At 32.3% G+C, this 21,632-nt stretch overlaps 1 protein-coding gene across 6 annotated transcripts in view; it reads right to left on the bottom strand.

The window, feature by feature from the left end:
• DIAPH2 (diaphanous related formin 2) overlaps positions 1–21,632 on the bottom strand; it is a 912,659-nt gene that overhangs the window by 670,100 nt on the left and 220,927 nt on the right. For all 6 annotated transcript variants that reach the window (XM_050775145.1, XM_050775147.1, XM_050775146.1 and 3 more), the window contains 5 exons: positions 19,371–19,445; positions 19,221–19,290; positions 15,211–15,347; positions 13,189–13,297; positions 980–1,090 (listed from right to left, as the gene is read on the bottom strand). In XM_050775145.1, coding sequence (XP_050631102.1) covers positions 980–1,090; positions 13,189–13,297; positions 15,211–15,347; positions 19,221–19,290; positions 19,371–19,445 — 502 coding nt within the window. The remainder of the gene's footprint in view (positions 1–979; positions 1,091–13,188; positions 13,298–15,210; positions 15,348–19,220; positions 19,291–19,370; positions 19,446–21,632) is intronic.

The following is a 21,632-nucleotide window of genomic DNA, read 5'->3' as shown; positions in this document are numbered from 1 at the left end:
AAAATGGGTTTAACAGGTCCAACCACACCACTTATTATGATGGGTTTCAACTACTTGCAGTTAAAAGTAACCCACCATATGTTACAAATTTATGCTACATACTGATTCCTCACCAGGAAATGTCCCCAATTTGGGTATTTCTGGTAAACTAGGTCATACACATGGACACACACATGCACATTCAATGACATTTGTTGTTGTTGTTGTTTTTCTCTCCTCAGTGCTTTTTCCCCACTTCCTTACTTTTACTTCTTGTCTCTCAGGTATATTCTGAGTAGCTTAAAGACACTAGCGTAATTTTACTTGTCTTGAACAATGCCATAGTCTTCAATAGTCACTCTTCAGTTAATATACTTAATAAAATATAAAACCACAGTAGTTGTATTTGTATTTATAAAAATAAGTGTGCTCATTTAAGATTCAGCATATAAAGTCGTTTCAAAAATGTTTTTAACACTGTCATAATTACAGCAAATATTCACATTCAATTTAAGAAACAAAATTGTTTTTGATTGGAAAAGTTCCTATAGCCTTGTAACAAGAGGAACATTCTTAAGCAATGTGTCTGGCATATACTAATCAAAACTCTATGCATGCTTATCCTGAATACCAATGAAATCAATCTAAGTTATCAAAGAGGAAAGCAGAAAATTTTAAATGAAAATTGAAACTGCAAAAAAAAAAAAAAGTCTCATGTTTTCAATATTCAAAATTCAAAGAAAAGAAGTTCCCTCTTGACTTGAGGAAAACAACAAAAAACAAAAACACATCGCTTCTGGGCACATTATTAGCTGAATTCGGAATCGTCATTTGTATGTAGAGAACGCTATTACTGGAATACAAAAAAGCTTACAAAATGTCTAATGCTTTACAAAACAAAATAGCAAAGCACATTTATTTACTCTGCTTCAAGTACTTTTGTGGAAGTGAAAAAAATATTAAAATTCATCAGCATAATAAACGTATACATTCAACTTACTGGTAACATTGTTTTTAGTCCTGAACGGAGAAATTCATTCCTTAAATGTATTCGAAAATCAAGCTCATAAGGAGAAGTGACAAGGGCATTTATAAACTGCATGCAGGCCACCTGCAATTAGAAAGCAAATTTTGTTTTAAAAAACACATTAAATAAATTAATGAAATAATGCATTAAGATAATATATTCACTAAAGGCATACACACATAACGATAAAATAAGAAAAGCAAATATTTCTAGAAGTATGATTATGACTTTAATTATAAACAACAAAATTAATGACAAATTATCTAATGTCCAAAACAATTCTAACAAAGATGTCATGACCAAGTATGTTGTGCTTTTAAAAAGAATACGAAGAAATATTAAACTCCCTCTGAAAAACCCAAATTGCTAAAGCGGGCAGATAGAGCCCTTTGAAAAGATCACAAAATGTATCTTTCATGTCCAGCTGTCCTCACAGTACACTTGGCCTCAATTCTACAGGGTTATAAACACTTCTAAAATAAATGAAAGTTATAAAAGTACCCTAATATTAAACAGGGAACAGTGATAACTTAGATAAATTATTACATTGATTTACATTCTCTCCATCCTCTTAATGGGATGATTTGTACAAAATATATAAAGTATTAAAATATGTAATTAAGATGGATTAACTTACTAGGTATGAAAAAAATAATAGAAGTGAATTAAGATCAACTAGAAGGCACTGGGACACTAATACTAATGCACACTTCATAATAAAGCATATGTAAGAGCTTGTTTTCAAGTAAAGTATTTGATTAAATATATTGATACTGAAAAATGAGTTTTGCTTTTCTTACCTTCTGATTTTGAGATTCCCTATTATAAAAAGGAATTTATTTGCTGGTAATTTTAATCTAGAAGGGAATCAACAAAATGCTAAGTGCCAGGTATTCCATAAATTATTCCTAAGTAGCATTTTTGGAAAATGCTGCTCAAATCTAAGGTAACTGGCTAATTGTTTAACTGAAAAGATGTCATTTAAATGTATTATTTTTTATTTTTAAAGAATGCAATGAGTAGAAGAGTGCTCAAAGGGCAAACTACAAGGGGAATCCTTGGAAAAAACAGATTATATAAGGATACTTCTATACTATATATAGAAGCACACATAAATAAATTAATAGCATGGGGAAAATATATTATGAAAAGACAAATATTTCAAATGTATTTTGACTTGACATCTACAGATCTATTATGATAGAGTTATTTTTTCCAAAATAGGGAGAAGAGATTAAAAGGTATGCTTTACTCTTGAATCTATATCTTATATATTTAAGTTGCTTTTTGGGAGATTAGCCCATCTGCCCCAGATCTACATTCAAAAATCAAAAGTTACATGGTTCAAAAGGGCTGATTAAGGTTGTTTCTAACATGATCAGATATCTGAATGATACAACAATATATTCTAATTTCTATGAACGTTCAAATATCAAGATAAAACACTTAGAAAACTGACTAAATATTTGCCATAGATTTGGCATTAACTTTAAAGACATACCAGATAAGTTATAATGAAGCTTATGCTTTAATAGATCACTTAACCTTCCTATTTACAATAGGAAATCATGTAAATCTTTATATAGTTTTGATAGGCTAGGCTATATATTTGCATACTGTACATGTCCACGGTTATATTGTCATTGTATTTGCTTGAATGACTCTTGTTATGTTACAACTATGACACGACCAAACAAGCCAAAGTACATGTCCAATCCAAAATTAATAGAGAGAAAAGTTGCCATCTGTTAGGATTGTTTTTGCCAGAAGAAATTCTAGCTTAATGGCTTGTATTAATACCCTACAAGTAAAGAGAACATTTCTGTAAGAAGCAAGTTAATGAGTCCTGCAATTGTATATTTATACAAATAAAAGTATTTAGATCAAGAGACAATAAAGATAATAAAAGTCAATAAAATTAATGAATGTATCAATATAACTTTAATAATATGTTTCAATGATATTAAATACTCACTTTATATATAAAATTTGAACCTATAGTTTAATATGAAAACAAAGACGTTCCATCCATTGACTATAGTATATAATAATTAGGACATAATGTGAAGTCAGTTTTAAAAGGGTAAAGGTACTGGCTTAACAATGTACCATTTATTATATATCATATTCTAATAGATATTTAATTAATTACAAATAACATAAGATGAATAGACATGCTATCATGTCATTTTCCAACATAAGCTGATAAAGTAATACTCTTTTACAGAAATATGTATATTGTAATATGAATGTGGAAAACAAAAAAGTCATCTAAATTTTTGCTATTCCTTTATGCCGTTACACAAATGCTGCCCTTTTCAGAGAATGGGAACATTATCTCAAATCCAAAACTGAAATAATTGTCACTATTTACAAATACAAAATTAAATTTAAATTAGCTTAAAGGCCAGAATATATTACTACTTAATTATAAACATGACAACCCCATTGTGTGTATCCTGAATTCATAGCTAAATATAAAATCTCAAACTATCATCATCATCATTATTATTATTAGTTATCACACAATGTATTAGGTCCTTTACATAATTCACCATCTAATCTCATCTTCATAAAAACCACACAAGGTTAGCATTACTGTTATTCTTATTTTACAGATGATGAAGCTGAGGCTCAAAGCAGATAGAATAACTTATATAAGGCCACACAACAAGGAGGAAACTCATGATTATAAATGATATCACTTTACTACAAATATAATTTCCAGCACATTCCAAAGGTCTCATCAACTCCATTCATAGATTCTCACAACAAAAGATTTTAAGGATGGGTAAGATGATAAAATGTAATTGGTACAACATGCTTAATATACTGGGGATATGTAGCTTTAAAACTATAGGTTAATCAGAAAAACATACAATAATATAAACAATAGGTTATCTAGTATACATAGTGGCTATCATAATATATAATGTAATGCAAAAAAAAAAAAAAGCAAAAGTAGAAAATGGTTCTTGGAGAGGGTTAAATTCCACTTCATATACATCCTGAGCAGTAAAGTATAAATGGCATCCCATCATTCAAAATAATGGTCTACCACTCCTCTCCTTTACTTCCTGCCAACCCACTCCATACTCAGCATGTATATGCATGTGAACACATGCGTACACACACACACACACTCTACAGTACTGTGCTATCCAATATGGGAGCCACTTGTCACAGTTTAATTTAATTACAATTAAATAAAATTTAAAATTCAGTTGCTCAATTTCACTAGCCATTGTCCCAGTGCTCAACAGCCACATGTGGCTAGTAGCTACCACATTGGACAGCAAGGATATAGAACATGGGAGAAAGTTTGATTGAATAGCACTACACTGGAGATTTTAAAGAAAAAAAGAGATTTGGCCTAATCTCTGAAACCTTCACTTCAAAGAACTACAAAACTCATTGCTGAATAATGAAAATTTCAAAATTCATATGCTCAACTTCCAAGTATATAAATCTTTAAGAGATGAGTGTACTCTATTGTCCTCTAACAATGCAAAATCAATCTGCTTTCCAAAAAAAAAAAAAAAAAAATTCAACTCCAGAGACAGAAAATAATCATGAGATTTTAAAGCTAGACAGAACATAAAATACTCTGGTCCAATATGTTATTTAAAAATAAAGAAACTGAAAACCTAGAAAGATTGGATGATTTGCCCAAGATCACATAACTAATAAGCCCCAATGATACAACTAGAACTCAGGTCTCTTGACCTTTAGCCTTGGACTTTTTTCTACCATATTGTATCACACAAATCTTGTTTAATATAATTTCCCCTTATCTTAGAAAGAAAACAAATGCCCTTGAATTGAATATCACAAAGTCCATTATCCAGAGTTGCTCTGTCGCTTAGTGTCTTTATAATGGCTATGTTTCAAAATGGTCTGCCATATCTATTGTTACAAATACAGCTTCCATGAGAATCAAAATTTTAAAGTCACAGAAAATCAGTGAATTTCCTCCATTATTAATACATATGCTAGGGCCACAATTCTGATGCTTAATTAGTAAATACAATCAATTTCTATATTGGCATTTTCATTCAGTGATGTCATAAGATTTCAACATAAGATGCATATATATCCTATTGAATGAATACATAAGCATACATAGTTAAAAACTACCAGTTCTGTGCATGTGATAAAGTACCCAATCATTTGTGTCATGTATAATTATACACTACACTGAATCATTATCCGTTTTCTACCACATTAAGATCCTTCCTTTACTATAACAGTATATTATATTTCTACAATAATCATCTACATTTTTTAGTCACCAGATGCTGTTGTCTTCGTTCTGGGGTGGAATGGTATAAAGGGTGAAATGTTACAAAACAGATGATAAACTTTCAAAAGGCAAAGCTCATCTATACATGCCTAGGGTTTATTTGTAACACTTAACTGTCCCAAATAAAATAATTAAAATATAGTAAGTGAATGACATTTAAATATTTCCAATTGTATTGGCATAAGATATAGCATTACAAAAATAAATTTAAGTTTGTTTTTTTAACCTAAGTGACAGAGAAAGGGAAATATTTGAACACAAATATCTTCATAAAAGTACTGGGAAAATGCTAGAACCTTTTATTGATTTTAACTTACAGGCTTTGAAAACTATACAAACATCTATCTATTTAATCAAAATTCATAGAGCTATGGGGTACAATAATTGCCAAGTCTAGGGCATTCTCAGACAGATTATCCATATTGCCATTATCTGTGACAAATTGTACTTTTAAAATTTTATTGACACTGTTCCACACTTGACCTTATTAAGTACTCTTTTGACATTAACAAGGTCTTTCTTTATCCTAGCCCAACAGGAGTTAGGAACAAAGATGAGTTAAGTCAAAGTATGAGAGAAGAAAGATGTGAATGTACAGAGCAAGTTAATTGAGAAATGGAGTACTTTCCAAGCCAATGGAAGTCATGTACAAAGGTATAAAGGTAGAGAAATAAAACAGCATAAAATCTATAGGAAACAAAGTACAATATAACTAGACTAAAAACATATGTAGAAGCGTGGTGGAATATGAGGCGAAAGAGAAAGCAACAACCAGATGAAGTATTTTGTTTGGGATAGGACTAGACTGTAATTCTAGAGACTGTGGGAAGGCATTGTTGGACTTTAAGCAGTGAACTATGGGAAGCCAATGTTGGACTTTAAGCATTCTGAAGTGCATTTCTGAGAAAAGCATTTCAGAAAGACAACATTGTGGAAGATAATTTAAACGGGGCCATAATGAAGAATAGAATATAGGGAAAGGATAAAATAGTGAGATGTAACAATACTCTGAAATTTTAAAATGGCAAAGTGAGGGTGCAGAGAGAAGGATACCATATCGAGGAAGGGAACTATAACATTAAGGATATAGAATTGATAGGATCTGGTGACTAATGGAATGGAAGATGGAGTAAGGGTAGATTCCAAGATGACTAGTATGTTTCTGCTATATGCTAACTGGTGGGTAAATATTAAGGTCAACCAGGATTGGGAACACAAGAGAAATGCAGGTCAAGGCTGGAGAGAGGTTTAGAGTAGGGAAAAGGATTTTTTTAAAAAGGAAGATAAGTATATTTAAGGACAACATTGAATTTGAAATCTAGTCAGGAAGCAGCTGAACATAGGGGGTCTGTGAGTTGGGAGGAAGAGAAGAGATCAGATAAAGACATCACATATGAGTGCTAGTGAATTGAAGCTCTGAGGATAGATGCGATTGCCCAAGGATTATCAATATGAGAAAAGCAAAGTACCAAAGGACTGAGGATCAAGCTCTAGGAATCTGCAAATTTAAGGGCCAAGCATAGAAATAAGAGAATTTAAATGAAACATAAAGGTAAAAGAAAAACAAGGAGGGATTATGATATGGTTTGGATTTGTATCCCCACCCAAATCTCATGTCAAACTGTAATCCCCAGTGTTGGAGGAGGGGCCTAATGGGAGGTGACTGGATCATGGGGGCGGTCTTCCCCCTTGCTGGTCTTGTGATACTGAGTGAGTTCTCATAAGATCTGGTTGTTTACAAGTGTGCAGCATCTTCCCCTTCTGTCTCTTCCTCCTGCTCAAGGAAGCAAGGTATGCCTGCTTCCCCTTCGCCTCCCGCCATAATTGTAAGTTTCCTGAGGCCTCCCAAGCCATGCTTCCTGTACAGCCTGTGGAACTGTGAGTCAATTAAACCTCTTTTCTTTATAAATTATCCAGTCTTAGGTAGTTCTTTATAGCAATGTGAGAATGGACTAATACAGTTTAGTATCATGGAAGTCAAGGGAGGAGGAAGCTTTGATAAAGGAGTGATCAATAGTGCCAAATAGTGCTGAGGAAGCTAATATAATGACTTCAAAAGCGGCCAGTTGCTTTTTATATCATGGAGGTCACTGGCAACCCTCTATTACTGAAAATGATAGGTTTGACAATTATTCAGTGTTGAAACAGATTTAAAATAAAGCCATCCTTGTTTAAGTCAGAAGTTAGTTTTGTGTCAATACCAAAAATGACTACATTGTACAAATATCTCTAAACAACCTACCATTATAGTAATCTATTTTCTCAATGACAATAATATAAAACTGTCAATAAATAGAACAAGTTTCCTAAGTAATATCAAGCATTCATTCAACGCTTTATAAAATGCTAATTTCCACAAATTTTCTCCATATTCATAAGCCTTGATGCCTTGTTTTCTTATAAATGCACTTTCACTGACAAATGATTAATACTTTGTCCAAAGCTACTCCCTCATATGTGATGGTCTGAGTACACTAGTGGCTAATTTACAAGTATGCTTACAGTAAAATCTCAACACTCAAGAACCACTGTGGAAAGAATCAAGCCACATAGAATAGGTCCATGTATCTGTTTATCTCTTTAAGCATCAACATCTTGTTTCATATGGGACACTCTCTGAAATGAATTATATAATTCTCACATTCTTATGCAAAATAAACTAGATATAATTTAACAATTTCCTGTTGAGTCAGGGTCATCACTAAATATGTGAGTTAGTGAGGTATGGTGTAACTCAGTATTTCGGGAGGTACTGAAGTGTGCAGGGCTACTAGCCTCCACGCTCTGTGAAGTCTATTGTTATCATTTGCATTCCAGTTTCTGTCTTTTCTTACATTTCTATCTACCCCTCTCCTGTTGTCAGCTTGTCAGTTGTCACTTCTTGATGATTCCGGTGTATGATTCTGGAATAAACCCTCTCCCAACCTTCCAACCTGCACTTCTAGTCTGCTGTGGATGTAAACAGATAATTGGGTTCATTAAGATAACATATGAAAAGAGAATAAATAGGCTCTGATTAAAAGCCAAAAAGTCGTTCTCACCATGAGGTTTACTTGATAGATTTGGTGACATTTGTAGACTGCTCAGATTGTTTTATTTTATTTTTGTTTCATTTTTTAGTTCTCAGTTATATTCCAAAGGACAAATCTATTAAATAGGTGAGGAATGGATAAGTGAAGCTATCACACATCAGGAAAGGGCATATTTACAGCTCTGTTTTTGTGTACCATATCTAATTACAACATGTGCAAAGTTCATTATTATTTTCAGCATGTTAGAAAACAGTTTTTAAATGTATTAAATTATGCTACTACACTTCTTTGTATATACTGAAATACTGTAAAAACATGGCACCTTTCAAACTAACAGCAGCCTGTGAAGACTGGGGCTGTTTTGATAGTACATCACTGTATGTTAACTATACTCCTCTCCCTTTCAATAAACTGTTATTAATGCTCAGTACACCTTAGGTTTCCTACCTGGCTATCTAGAAAGCAGTTTGAACTAGATGCTGGTATTACCTCACTGTTTTTTATGAAGTGACTGCCAGATGATTCTGGCCTCTATTTTACCTCCTGGAAGCCCTTTTCACCTCTCATCCTACCGTAGTACTGCTTCTCTATCAGCAAAGATAATTTATGAAAAATGCTTACTTGTCCTTCAAGGCCTAGTTAAAATATCACCTCATTACTGAAGCCTTCCCAGACTTATGCAAGACATAGAAGAAACAGATACAGGTGGGGAAAGTCAGTTATTTCAGGCAAAGTGTTCTGCATGATAAAAGGTTTGAGGGCATTTAAAAGTCTACAGCGTACCTGGGAAACACCAAATGTAGTATGGCGCAAACATATGGTACATTCGGGAGAATGACAGGCTCAAAGGCCAGAATATCAAATTAGGGCCACAATGAAAAAGTTAGCAACGGGTCATGAGCATAGATTTTTAAGAATGATAATATATTAGAATTAGACTTATTTTTTAAGGATAACTGACAACAGTGTAGGGCATTTGTCTGGAGAGAAAGAACATGTCAATATGGGGTACTAATTAGGAAATTGTGGAAATAATATTGGTGGGAGAAGATAAAGGCAGTGGAAGTAGAGTGGGTTAGATTCACAGTCAATACTCTACTTTGTAATAAGACTTGATGACTGAATGCAGGGGATAAAAAAGAAAGAAGTATTGAGGAAACGTAAAGATTGGGTAGATGATACCTCTATAACCCAAAATAGGAAACACAGGAAGAAGAGGAGACTTAGGAAAAATCAGGTTAACAGAAAGAGATAATAAGCTAAGTTTTAATATAAAAGGAGTTACAGCTTAGTAGTTAAAGCACGTTATCTATAGCCAGACTCCCTGGTGTGTAATCTGTGTTTTCCCTTCTATTCACACTGTGACCCTAGGAAAGTTATTTAACCTCTATAAGCCTCGGTTTAATTATCTATAAAATGGGGATAATACTTCTATCTCTCTCATACAATTGCTGCGAGGTTTAAATGAGATAACATATCAAAGTATTTTAAACACTGTCCGGCATATGGGTTATAAATGTTATTTTTAATTTCTCAATTTTATGATACTACTGAGCTGGATGTATAAATCTGGAGAATCACTACCACAGTTGGATTGTAAAACTAGAGAAGCAATTGAGAACATTCACGGACAAAATTGTTTTAAAAAGTATGTGTCTGTATGTATATACATATACATACATATAGATATGTGTATGTGCATATGAATGTACATAAAATGATACTAAAAGAGGACCAAGGATAGAACTTAGGGAACAAAATACCTAGGAAGTAAGAGGAGGAGAAATACATTAGAAACACAGAAAAAAAAAAAAATGAAGGTAGAGAACAAAGGAGAGAATGGTGCCTAGAAAGCCAAGGGAAGTAACATTTTCAAGGAGGAAGGTGATCAATAATGCCAAGTGATCAGGATTGGAAAGAAGCCATTGGATTTTGAAATTAGATGCACACTGTAAATCTTTTTGAGAACTGTAATAAAGTTGAGTTGTAAAAGGTAATTTAGAAAACATAGAAAACAAATATGGATTATTCTTTTAGAGGCATGGACTTTAAAATGCAAAGGAGAGACAAGAGGCTAGTTAGAAGGTTAAGTCAGATCAAAAGAAGTTGCTGGTGTATAATCTGTGCTTTACGGAAGAGACCGGAAAATGCTACTAAGCTGAAGGAAAGTCAATGAAGAGAGAGTGTACGAAGATATGCTATTTATCTTCCACCTATTTCTTGAACTCCTGAAGATAATGAAAATACTATCACAGGTACAAAATTTCACTTTAAAGGTAAGCCAGGAAAAAAATCTGTGAGAAGTTAATAACCTTTTTTAAAACCCCCAAAAGGGGGGAAAATGTATATAGTTGTTATTTAAAAAAATAATTAGTCCTGTATTTTAACAAAATTACTTCCCGAGACTGTAATAACATTTTGGGAAGTCTCAGGATACTGCAGAAATAGAAAAGTAATTCTGTTAAAATACAACACTAATTATATTTTTTAAGCAACAGATTTAAACTTTTGGGTTTTTGTTTCTGTATTCTGAATATATTTTTGAACTTTTAGAGGACATCTTTTCATTCACATTAGTCTAAATAAACAAACTTACTTCACAATTCTTGTGAGAGTACTAGTCTCTGTATATAACAAATTACTAATTTTTGTAGCTCATTAAAATGTGAAATTTTAAATTGTGGTTTGCATATCTTTGCATCTATAATCAGTATTCAACAAATTCTTGAATACTTAACAAGACGTCTATGATTCTTCCATATGTTACTTGTTAACAACTTGTCACTTTATCATTCCATTCTGTCCAGCTTTCTGAAGGCTAGCAAATGTCTTTCCCATCTCATTGTTTGGGGTGAACTACTCATTGGCAGAGGTATCCCTTCAAAGTATAGGCAATGCAGTATTCAAATTCTGGCATCACAAAGGCACAGGTTCAAATTACAGCTCTTTCCCTTAACAGCTGGGTGATTTTGGAGTGCCTTTTAGCAATTCAATTCCCTGATCAGTAAACCAGAGGTAATAATACATAACTCACAGAGTTGTAGCTAAAAATTTATTTAAAGAAGATTTTAAAAATATATCAATGTATTTGGCCCATGTAATGAAAACTTTGAATATAAATAAAAGAGTTCATTCCTACTCAACAAACTTTCAGAGAGAAGTACAAACATACACATATAGCTGAAAACCAATGAAATTTAGTTAGGTAAGCTCAACCATAGGAACATGAACAAAACTTTCAAAGTCATCTAAAAAAGGCAGTCTTCAACCTTTCAGTAGAGGTATAAAATTTTATCAAGATTAAATTTTATAAGAAACAATGTATTATTTTAAAAAACACTGGAAAAAATATCCTAATCTTTAAAATATGTAATATAATCTCAGCACTTTGGGAGGCCAAGGTGGGCAGATCACCTGAGGTCAGGAGTTCAAGACTAGCCTGGCCAACATAGCGAAACCCCGTCTCTACTAAAAATTAAAAAATTAGCTGGGCGTGGTGGGGTGTGCCTGTAATCCCAGCTACTTGGGAGGCTGAGGAAGGGAGAATCACTTTGGGAGGCAGAGGTTGCCGTGAGCCGAGATCGCGCCATTGCACTCCAGCCTGAGCAACAGAGCGAGACTCCATCTTAATAAATAAATAAATAATACATTTGACATAAAAGTGCACCATAAAAGTTGATCCAAAATGTTCAATATAGTTGGAGTAGAAGTCATGATTAACAAAGATCCTTCAATATTTGGAGAGGTATTACAATTTTGTAACATCACAGATTCTTTTAGACAAGCCAATTCATCTATCTGATGCCGTTTCAAACTCTGGCAAACAAAAATACAAATACTTCATAATACATAAAAAAGGAGAAAATTAATTGTGTTTGTTTCACATCAAGCAAGAAATTTTAAGAGTTAAACATTCGATGCTGAGTAGCTTGACAAAATTAAATGTGGAAACTACCTTCTCTTTGTTGAACAACAATATGAGAACTAAAAAAAAAAAAAATTCAGAGTTTTCCATGGTACATTAAATGGTATACATTGTCTAAAAGAGAGATTAGCAGAGACCAAAAACCTGGAATCAAATTCCGACTGTGACACTTAAAAACTGTTGTCACGTTAGACCAGTTATTTAATCTTATTCGTCCCGTAAGCAAAACAAAGATACTATAGTAATACCTACATATCTAGGTTGTTGTGAGAATTAAATCAAATAATATATACAAATTAAAATGTTTACTGCAGGACCTCACATCATAAATACAACCAATAAATATGCATTCTCATCCCTCAAGAACAGAGTTATTCATAAAATGGATCATTTCCTGAAACCATCTAAGTAAAGATAGTGAGTTTTGTCATTTTCTAAAGAAGGCATTTAGTAAGTTGTCTACACAGGGCTATCAAATGAACGCTAATCTAAGAATTGCAGTTCATATGCTTCTATTCCGGTGAGTCACACCTTTGAATGTTGTCTGAATGGCACAAAGAGAGATGTGTTTAAGTGTCTTAAATTTCTACAAGCCCACCAACTTCACTAAAACTTGTTAGGATAATAGCATTGGCTGAACAGCTTGCCCTTTTGCCTTGATTATTGCTAAAGCTTCAATTTCCCTGGTTTATTACTAAATTCTTGTCTAAATATCAATGACAGCCATAACTGCCACATTTATAATAATTCAAAAGTATTTTTCCTAATTTTAAACAAATTGTAATTCTCACAAACTAGCAACAGAAAAATTTTAGTTTTACATTCCGTACTACTTAAATGCCAGCTAAAATGGAGTTGACGTCATACAAAATGAGTACTTTAAAAATAACTCTAGAAGCAATTTAAGACAAAACTAACTCACCTGTAATTGCAAGGCTTCCTGATTTTCTAAACCTTCCACAATTGGTGAAAATCGTTCCCTGTTATTTCTTTCTGCTGCTGTTGTTATAGCCCCTAAAAGTTTATCTAGACTGTAGAGAAAAAAGAAGAAACAGAAATGGGAAATACTTCTTACACATACACTATGAGCATAAGTCCTTTCAGTATTCCCTGTTTTCTTTCTGGTATTTGATGTTTATATGTACCATTAGAATTTTTTCAAATTATCATTTGCTTTTTTGATGGAAATTGTATCTTTTCAAATATGCACACATACTGGAATGGCTAAATCAAGCTAATTAACATGTATTGCCTCACATACTTACATGTTTTTGTGGTATGAACAATTAAAGTTTACGCTCTTAGGAAATTTCAAGTATATAACACACTGTTATTAACTACAGTCACTATCACATAAAATAGATTTCTTGAACTGATTCTTCCAGTCTAACTGAAAGACCATTACAATATAGGAATTGTGTTCCTGTACGCATATTTCTTTAAGTCAAATATTGATAGCTCTAAATAATTTTAGGGTATCAAAAGGAAAATTCGATTTTAAAAACTAACTTTCCTGGGTGACATTAAAAAAAGAATACTTAAGTGATAAACATTAAAATTTAAAGTTTCAGGTTTTGATATTTCATGTGTTAACATTAATTTCACTTAAACATAATATGGCACCTATAATTCTTAACAGTTTATTGGAGCATAAACAGATTGTAATTTTATAATAAAGATCTGGAAAGAGCGATCATTTTTTTTAAATCAACATTTTTTGACTATGGAAAAAGAAAAAAGACTCTAAAAAGGAAAGCCCAAGTAATTAAAGAAGAATGTATAATTATCTAGCACAAGAAACTTATTAACCTGACCAAAAGTATTGGTAAGTATCTCCATACAATGCCTAAAATAAATCAACCTCTATATAGCATACTACTCTTATCAAATTATATCTGAAATTATAATTAAATCATAACAGTTATACTGGACTATATTGTATTTTATTAATATTGAAAATCTAAGTGATAAAAAATATTTGTTACACATGTATAAACTGACTTTTTAAAAAATAAAATCTAAGGATCCTTGCTTTTACATATGTTATCTCATTCTCAGTTTGTTATCATTGAGGTGAGACTAAATATGGTAATATATTTGTTTAGTGTTTGTCTTTTGGTTTCTGAGGACAGTAGCTAACACTAAACAATATCTCATTTTATTCTAACAGTTATGAGAAAGTCAACATATTGCAACATCCTTAAATCTTTGCATAGTCCTGTTCTGACTCAAATTGACATTATTACTATCACGCAAAGTGTTCCAAGGAAATATTTTGGTTTGGGTCCTTAGCAGATATTTGATTCTTTATCACAAGGGTTTCTTATAAACTAGACTTATTAATGTCATCAAATCTGAAAGTTTGCTTCTGATTCAGTATTATTTCCATAAGATGTGATCAAATGCACGTTCAGCAACAACTTGCTGCATTTGGTGGCATATACACACTTTGAATAATTATCAACAACCGTTTTTTTCTTTCTAACAGGTGGGGTTATTTCACTCTACAAATAATTTTCATTTACCATGGCATATAAAGTAAAATACTATTATAAGATAATGCAAAATAAAGGCATCTATTCATATTGTGTGATATGCAGCACAGTGTTTGTGTATGTATGTGTGTGTATTTGCCAAAATAACTCTCTGACTTTTGTCCACTGTCTAACGATTGCTGTACCTCCAGCAAAACAAAATTCTGCTCAATCACTTTGAATCCAACTTTCAAGAATTTCCCACTAGGATTCTATCTGTTTAAACTTAGTTTCCATAATATCAACAAAAAAGCCAAAATATAAACAGGCAAGATAAAAATTTCAATCAAAAATTATCTAAAATACTGTTTTCATGAAAGTTATCCAAAGAAACAGAACAAAAGTAGGACTTATTAATTTCCTAAGTGTCATTTTCCATGCAGCAAATATAATAATATAGCAATACTTACATGTTCTCTTCTCCAACAATGCAAATAGCAGAAAGTATTTTTACTATTTCAGTCATCATGTTGGGTTGTTTGGGGTCAATTGCTCTTGCCAATAGTAAAAGACTTCTTTCATCTCCTAGAATCCTTTGTAATCCAAACTAAAAAAAAAAACAAAAAACCTTCATTCAGAATGTCTATGGAATATATCTTTAATTTAAAAAGGCAACGTACAACGATCTTCCAAAAACCCATACCCCCACAATGAGGTTCTACCTAATTATATGAATATTCTTCAAATGCAGTTATCTGTCTTTGTTTTTTATATGAAACGACTGCATCTTGGAGTTGTTGCTCCTTGATCAGATATGATCTCCATTAGCCTGCCCTAAAAATTCCATAAATTTGGAAAAATATGGGAACAATCAGTATTTCTTCAACAAAGAATAACATATAAAGCACATACTGATATGATTTTCTAAAGTAATTCTACTTATGTCATTGGGTCTCCCTGGAGATGTCTGGAATTCGTGGTTAAATTGTCCAATATGTTTGTATGAAAAATTAAGGCGAAGAAAAAGAGAATTTTTTTTAAAAAAAGGCTCTTTTGAATACTATATGCCAGTATAAACCTCAGTATGGATATTCCCATGCCTTCTCTCTCTTATCTTCCCTGATTCACACAGCTGTGCTGCACTACAAACGCTGTGAACCTAAAGAAATGGCACCTGGGTTTTATTAAGTGTCACAAGTCAACTAAGGAGAGAAAACACCATTTTCATTTATTTTCTAAGCATGAGTATCTGTGTGTATGTGTGTGCATGCATGAATTTAATAAATAAGAAATTTTAATTAAAGTCTAAAACTTGAGTTTTCATTACATTAAGAAGGCAATATATTATTTTATCTTTGTCCCACAAAGTATTTTTCAGATTTCTTATAAAATATTTTTGCTTCATTTTACAGTCTAATGGTGAAATTGGATATTTCATCGGAGCAAAATTTCCATTTCAGCTATACTTTAGTTAATTACCAGCCATATGAATAGTTCCATCAGCCCTAATTTAACTTCTAAAAGAACTCAGAGTGGCAGATGGGGAACATAGCTAAAGCTCTTAAATGTGAGTTTATCACAGGTCATAATAAATAGGAAAATATATGGAGATAAGACCAAAAAAAACAAAAAGAAAATGCAAGAAACAAGTCTGGAAAGAAGCAACAAAAACAAAATAGATAAGTATGCATAAAGGTGGCCAGTAGATGATTAAAAGTAATGAATATTAGTGAAAAACACATTTGCAAAACTGAGAGACAATGACCATGCAATTACCAAACTTAATGGCTTTATGAGTCATTGAGACTGAGTGAAATCATTAGGTTTTAAAATTTTTTACTTAATGTTTAAAAGTAGTTTTTGATATGTAGAGACACATCAAATATAAAAAAGAAGACATGAAAAATATATCTGGAAAATCATTAATCCAAACATCAGAGCAATATTATAGTACTGGAAGTTAAGAAACAATGGGTTGCTTTTTATGATCCTATTTTTACAGGTATTGGATAAAATAAAGGAGTTTTTGAAGTAGGTAAACTCCATGGGGCCAAAAAATTTGATGTGTAAGTCATTTTGGATAAAAGTTTAATTCCTTGATCTGGACAATTTATTCCAACATGAAGTGAAAAGATCACTGTATATTTTCTATTCTGAATGCATATTTTATGTCTATTGTTTCACATGTCTGTAATTCAAAAGATCCATTAATCCATGCTCTGAGCACCTATGTGCAAGACATTAATGTGGCCTAACTAAAAACATCAATTTTGAATAATCTAAGTCAAATCATAATGCTTTTCGAAACTGCCAAACTCTTAAGAAACTGTTGACAAATCAAAGTATGTCCTGTTAAAAAAAAGGCTCTATAAGAATCTTACTATTATAACTCTCTCTAGTGAGTGTCCTGATTAAAATTACTTAGCATCCTAAACAGCCATGAAAATTGACAACATGAGTCAGTAAGAACTTAGAACAAAGGGTCCTATAGCTAAATTTACAGATGAGGGGACTGATACTCAGAGAGGTCAAGTAATTTTCCAAAGGCCACACAACTTATTAGGAGCAAAGCATGAACTATATCTCCTGAATTCTAGAACTGTGTTATCTTTCCATTATGTCATTGTTTCCCTCGATTAAAGAAAGAGATCCATCTTGAGCTGTGAAGAAGCAATGCTCATTACTTCCTTGTTAGGCATCAGATTCTATTTAACTTTGTAGCCAAGGACTAACAGCCCAGATTTTGAGAAAATCTGTACTAGTAGTGATGGGAATGTTTCTGTAAGAAACTTCCAGAAACAGTACAAATAGCATATTATATTCAGGAGTCTCATGTCCACTAGCAAGCATTCATTGCATATGCTGATATAGTAACATTCTTTGCTGATACATGTATGTTTAATATATAAATACTTATATATATTTCCATATGCTTGAGACTGTTTATAGATTAACACATAATCTTATTGCATTGGTTATTAATAGCCATATTTTACATTTGGCAAACTTATACTTATTGTTATAATTATTTCTATTATCTATTTTGAGATTATTAAAATACTATGTAAAGGGAATTAGGTAATTAAGTGAATTAGTCAGTAGTATTTTATCTATAGGTATGAAGAGGTCATTTCTAAGACAGTAAAACAAATAGTTTATAGAAAAAATACTGTAACTTCATAACCTGAGTAAAGCCTATTTTTAGAAAAAAAAACCATTGTCTAAAATTCATAGGGTCCCTTATAATGCAACTAGTATTATACATATACATAAAAAGCCCTGCAATTTTTCAGAGATGTTTTATATGTATGTAAACTTGCTGACATTAATAAAACATAAAAAAAAAGAGAAATCTCAATCTTACAATGTTCTTAGCAAACAAGTCAACCCATCCTTATAATTTTCCTTTTCAATAGAACAGAAATTCTCTGTATGGAAACATATTCAACAAACCACATTTAAATTTTCCTACTACCATTAAAGAAAAAGCATTATCACCTAAATTGGGAACAACACTAATTCATTTGCATGATTTCAAAAACCCAACAATAAATATTTTGTGAAGCAAAATATAACTTTCATTTAAGTATTACTTAAATATTATGAGGATTTGCATCATAAGGCCCCTTTTGTAAAGTGAACAAGCATTCACTATTTTGTTCATTTCTTTTTTTTTTTCCCCATGTTTTCTGAACATTTAGTACTATAAAATCAAAAAGACCTCTGTTCACATGAAAGAAATTATTGGAGGAATAAACAGAATAAGAATCAGACACAGCATTTCTAAACTATAGACAAGAGTCAAATACACTTTTTCCAATCATTTTTTTTTTCTGTTTCATTGACTAGCTCACCCTCCTGAGGAAATTAGCAGCATTGACAATGGAAAGTACTGTTTTATCTATCTTCCCTATGTGAAAGCAATATATTTGAACAGAAGAAACAATAGAATAGGGCTCCATTTTTGAACAGACTTAGATCTATAGAAGTTATATCATCCCTGAAATCCTCTGGTTGCTGTAGAGAACTTCTTTGGTTAAACTGAAATATCAGCATAGAAATTTAAAAAAAAAATTGACAGAAAACTAACAATAGCTAACATTTTGGAAAATTAAACATCAAATTTATCTTTTATATATGGTTTCAAATGCATATTTAACCTCACTGTAAAACTTTATAAATACTTATTATTTATAAGCCTGTAATAACTAGCCTATAATTAATTAAGACAGCAGAAACAAAAGTAAAAAATAGGTACAGGGTGGGGAAGAGGATTAGGGAAAAGAGTTAATGCATGTCAGGCTTATTACTTAGGTGATGGGTCGATTTGTGCATCAAACCACCATGGCACATGTTCACCTATGTACATGTATCCTGGAACTTAAAAAAATAATAAAAAAAAATTTGTTCATTTCGTACTTTCATAGTGTTGGGCAAGTTCTCACCTTTTGTGACAGGGGCAGAAATAAATACTACTTACCTTATTATTCATAAATGCTTTGAGGCATTGAATAAGTTTATACTGATTCTTCTTGTCAATATTTTCTTGCCTAAATAAAAGAAAAATGTATATTATGTTGTGCTGAAACATTTCCCCTTTGGTGATTTTATTTTTAATGTTTATTCTTACTGTTTTTTGTCCAGAAGCTTTTCCAGCTCATCTAATAAGAGTCCAAGACCTTCATGGCCAAAGTTGTTAACCCAGCTAAGAAATAAACAAAAAATTAGATGTATAAGTAAGTTAGTAATTTTAAAACATTAAATATCCAAAATAAAATTTCAGTTTTCAAATCTCATTATTCTGTCTCAATATTGCCTGTCTTTATTTTTTCAATTCCCACTGCTTCAAGTATTGACCCTATGAGGATGACTCAGTGATCTTTACCTCAATCCTAGACTTCTCCACATTTTAGACTGCCCATTACACAGCACTGCCTTGGTTGTTTCACCAGCATGACATACTTAAGCATGAATTTACAAGCTGAATTCATCTTCCCCTGTCTCCATACCCCGAAGTCAACTTATCTTCCACTCTTTGATACTGTATTAATAACATCACTACCCTTTAAATTCTTCAGACTTGAAATACTGGCATAATTATTTGATGCCCCATTTCTTTCACCTTTGCATTTATTCTATTTATTCATTCAACAAATATTTGTTGAGTGTCTACAAAGTTCCAAGCATGTTCTAGGTGAGAGAGATACGTAACAGGCAACAAAATTAGGCAACTAGCCTCACGGACTTTACTGTCTAGAGCTAGGGAGACAGTGAACAAATAACTATATACTAAATGTAAAAATTGCTTTGATGCAATGAAGAAAAATAAACCTTGGAAAATAGAATGAAAGGAGTGGCAGGTTGCTATTTTTCATTGTGTGATCAGGAAAGATTCTTTGATAAGGTTAGGTATTTCAGTAGAACCCTGAAGAATGTGAGGACTTTCCAAGTAGAAGGATTAAGGGCAAATTGGGTCGTGAGGCATTAGCTACTGTGTTTAGAATGTTCCAGGAACTGTGAGGAGACCCATGTGGCAGGAGCTGAGTAAGTAAGTTTAGGAGATTGGCTGGACATAAAGTCTCCTGTATGGCAGAAGGCTGAAACACTGCTAATGTAGAGCTTGGTTTGACTTTCTGGCATCCAGTCACAAATATTCTACTTCTAGTTCTAGAATGGCTCGTCCAAATGGCTCCTTTCTTCCTTCCCAATGCCTGTGCTAACATTCCAGGTTAGCCCTAGTTATCTTTCCTTTAATAAGCCTGGAGACTCCCAACTGGTGATTCCCCAACTTCATTCTTTTCTTTGAATCATTTTATAAAATGACAGATTAAATTGCCCTTAACCAAAGTTTTCTGTCCAAAAATTTCCCCCGGACTACCTAATACATTTTAAATCCTTTGGCTCAACATTCTGATGTAGCCTCAATCCACCTTTCCAGCCTCAGGCTTTTAAGCACATGTGCCAATAAAATGAGATAAATTATTATTGCTGGAGCCCACCTTGCACCTTCCTCATGTTAGCTCATTTATTCTTTCTTCCCAGAAGGTAACCTCAACTCCATCTCTCCCAACTATTTAAAACTAAAATTGGCTGTTTTAAGTCATTAATGTTTTCCCCCATAATTCCTCCGATCAAATGAGTTCTTTTTCCTTAAAATCTCCATGTAATATTTATCTCTTACTGCTTGACATAATCATAATGATTCTTGCCATATGTCTTACCTGCCCCTTTGGCATGTAAATTCTCTAAAGAGAGTTATATCATTTCATTACTATTTCTATCTTTCATAGTGTTTAGCAAGGTAGTTCATATATAGCCACTAAATATTTATATTAAATAGAGTCAACACTAAATAAATATTTGCTAATTTAAATTTAATTAAATTTACTGGCTTGTATGGTTAATAGAATAAGCAATCTCATACTACCCAAGAACATCATAAACATAAATCAATATATAGACTTCTGTGAAATAATAACATCTATGCTGTATATATTTAAACCATTCCATTCCAGTCTTTATCCATTTCATAGCTACCTAAGGTAAATCTTACCAACAAAGCAGAGACTGAAATTTTTAAGGGGATATGAGAGACATCACTGAAGAAAATATACTTTTAAAATAGCTCATATTCAGAACCAATCGCCATCCACAATATACATAGAAGCTCATTTTAAACAAATTCTGCTTTAATTTCCATAATGGAAACAAGAAAAAATCAATATGGCATTGTAATGAAAATTGGCAACAAGCTACTGTTCAATTGAGGCATGTAATCATCTAGTGCAATGAGCTATTTTCTCTAAAGGCTCGATAATCAGTGAGGTGGTGGTAGAGGGATAAAGGGACATCAGCTTTAAGTATAATATATTCTATTTAATTTATCACAGAG

Source organism: Macaca thibetana, chromosome X (assembly GCF_024542745.1).
Source record: "Macaca thibetana thibetana isolate TM-01 chromosome X, ASM2454274v1, whole genome shotgun sequence".
NCBI classification, from domain to species: Eukaryota; Metazoa; Chordata; class Mammalia; order Primates; family Cercopithecidae; genus Macaca; species Macaca thibetana.
The sequence above is the reverse complement of the archived record's forward strand: the minus strand, read 5'-3'. Positions and strand labels throughout refer to the sequence as shown.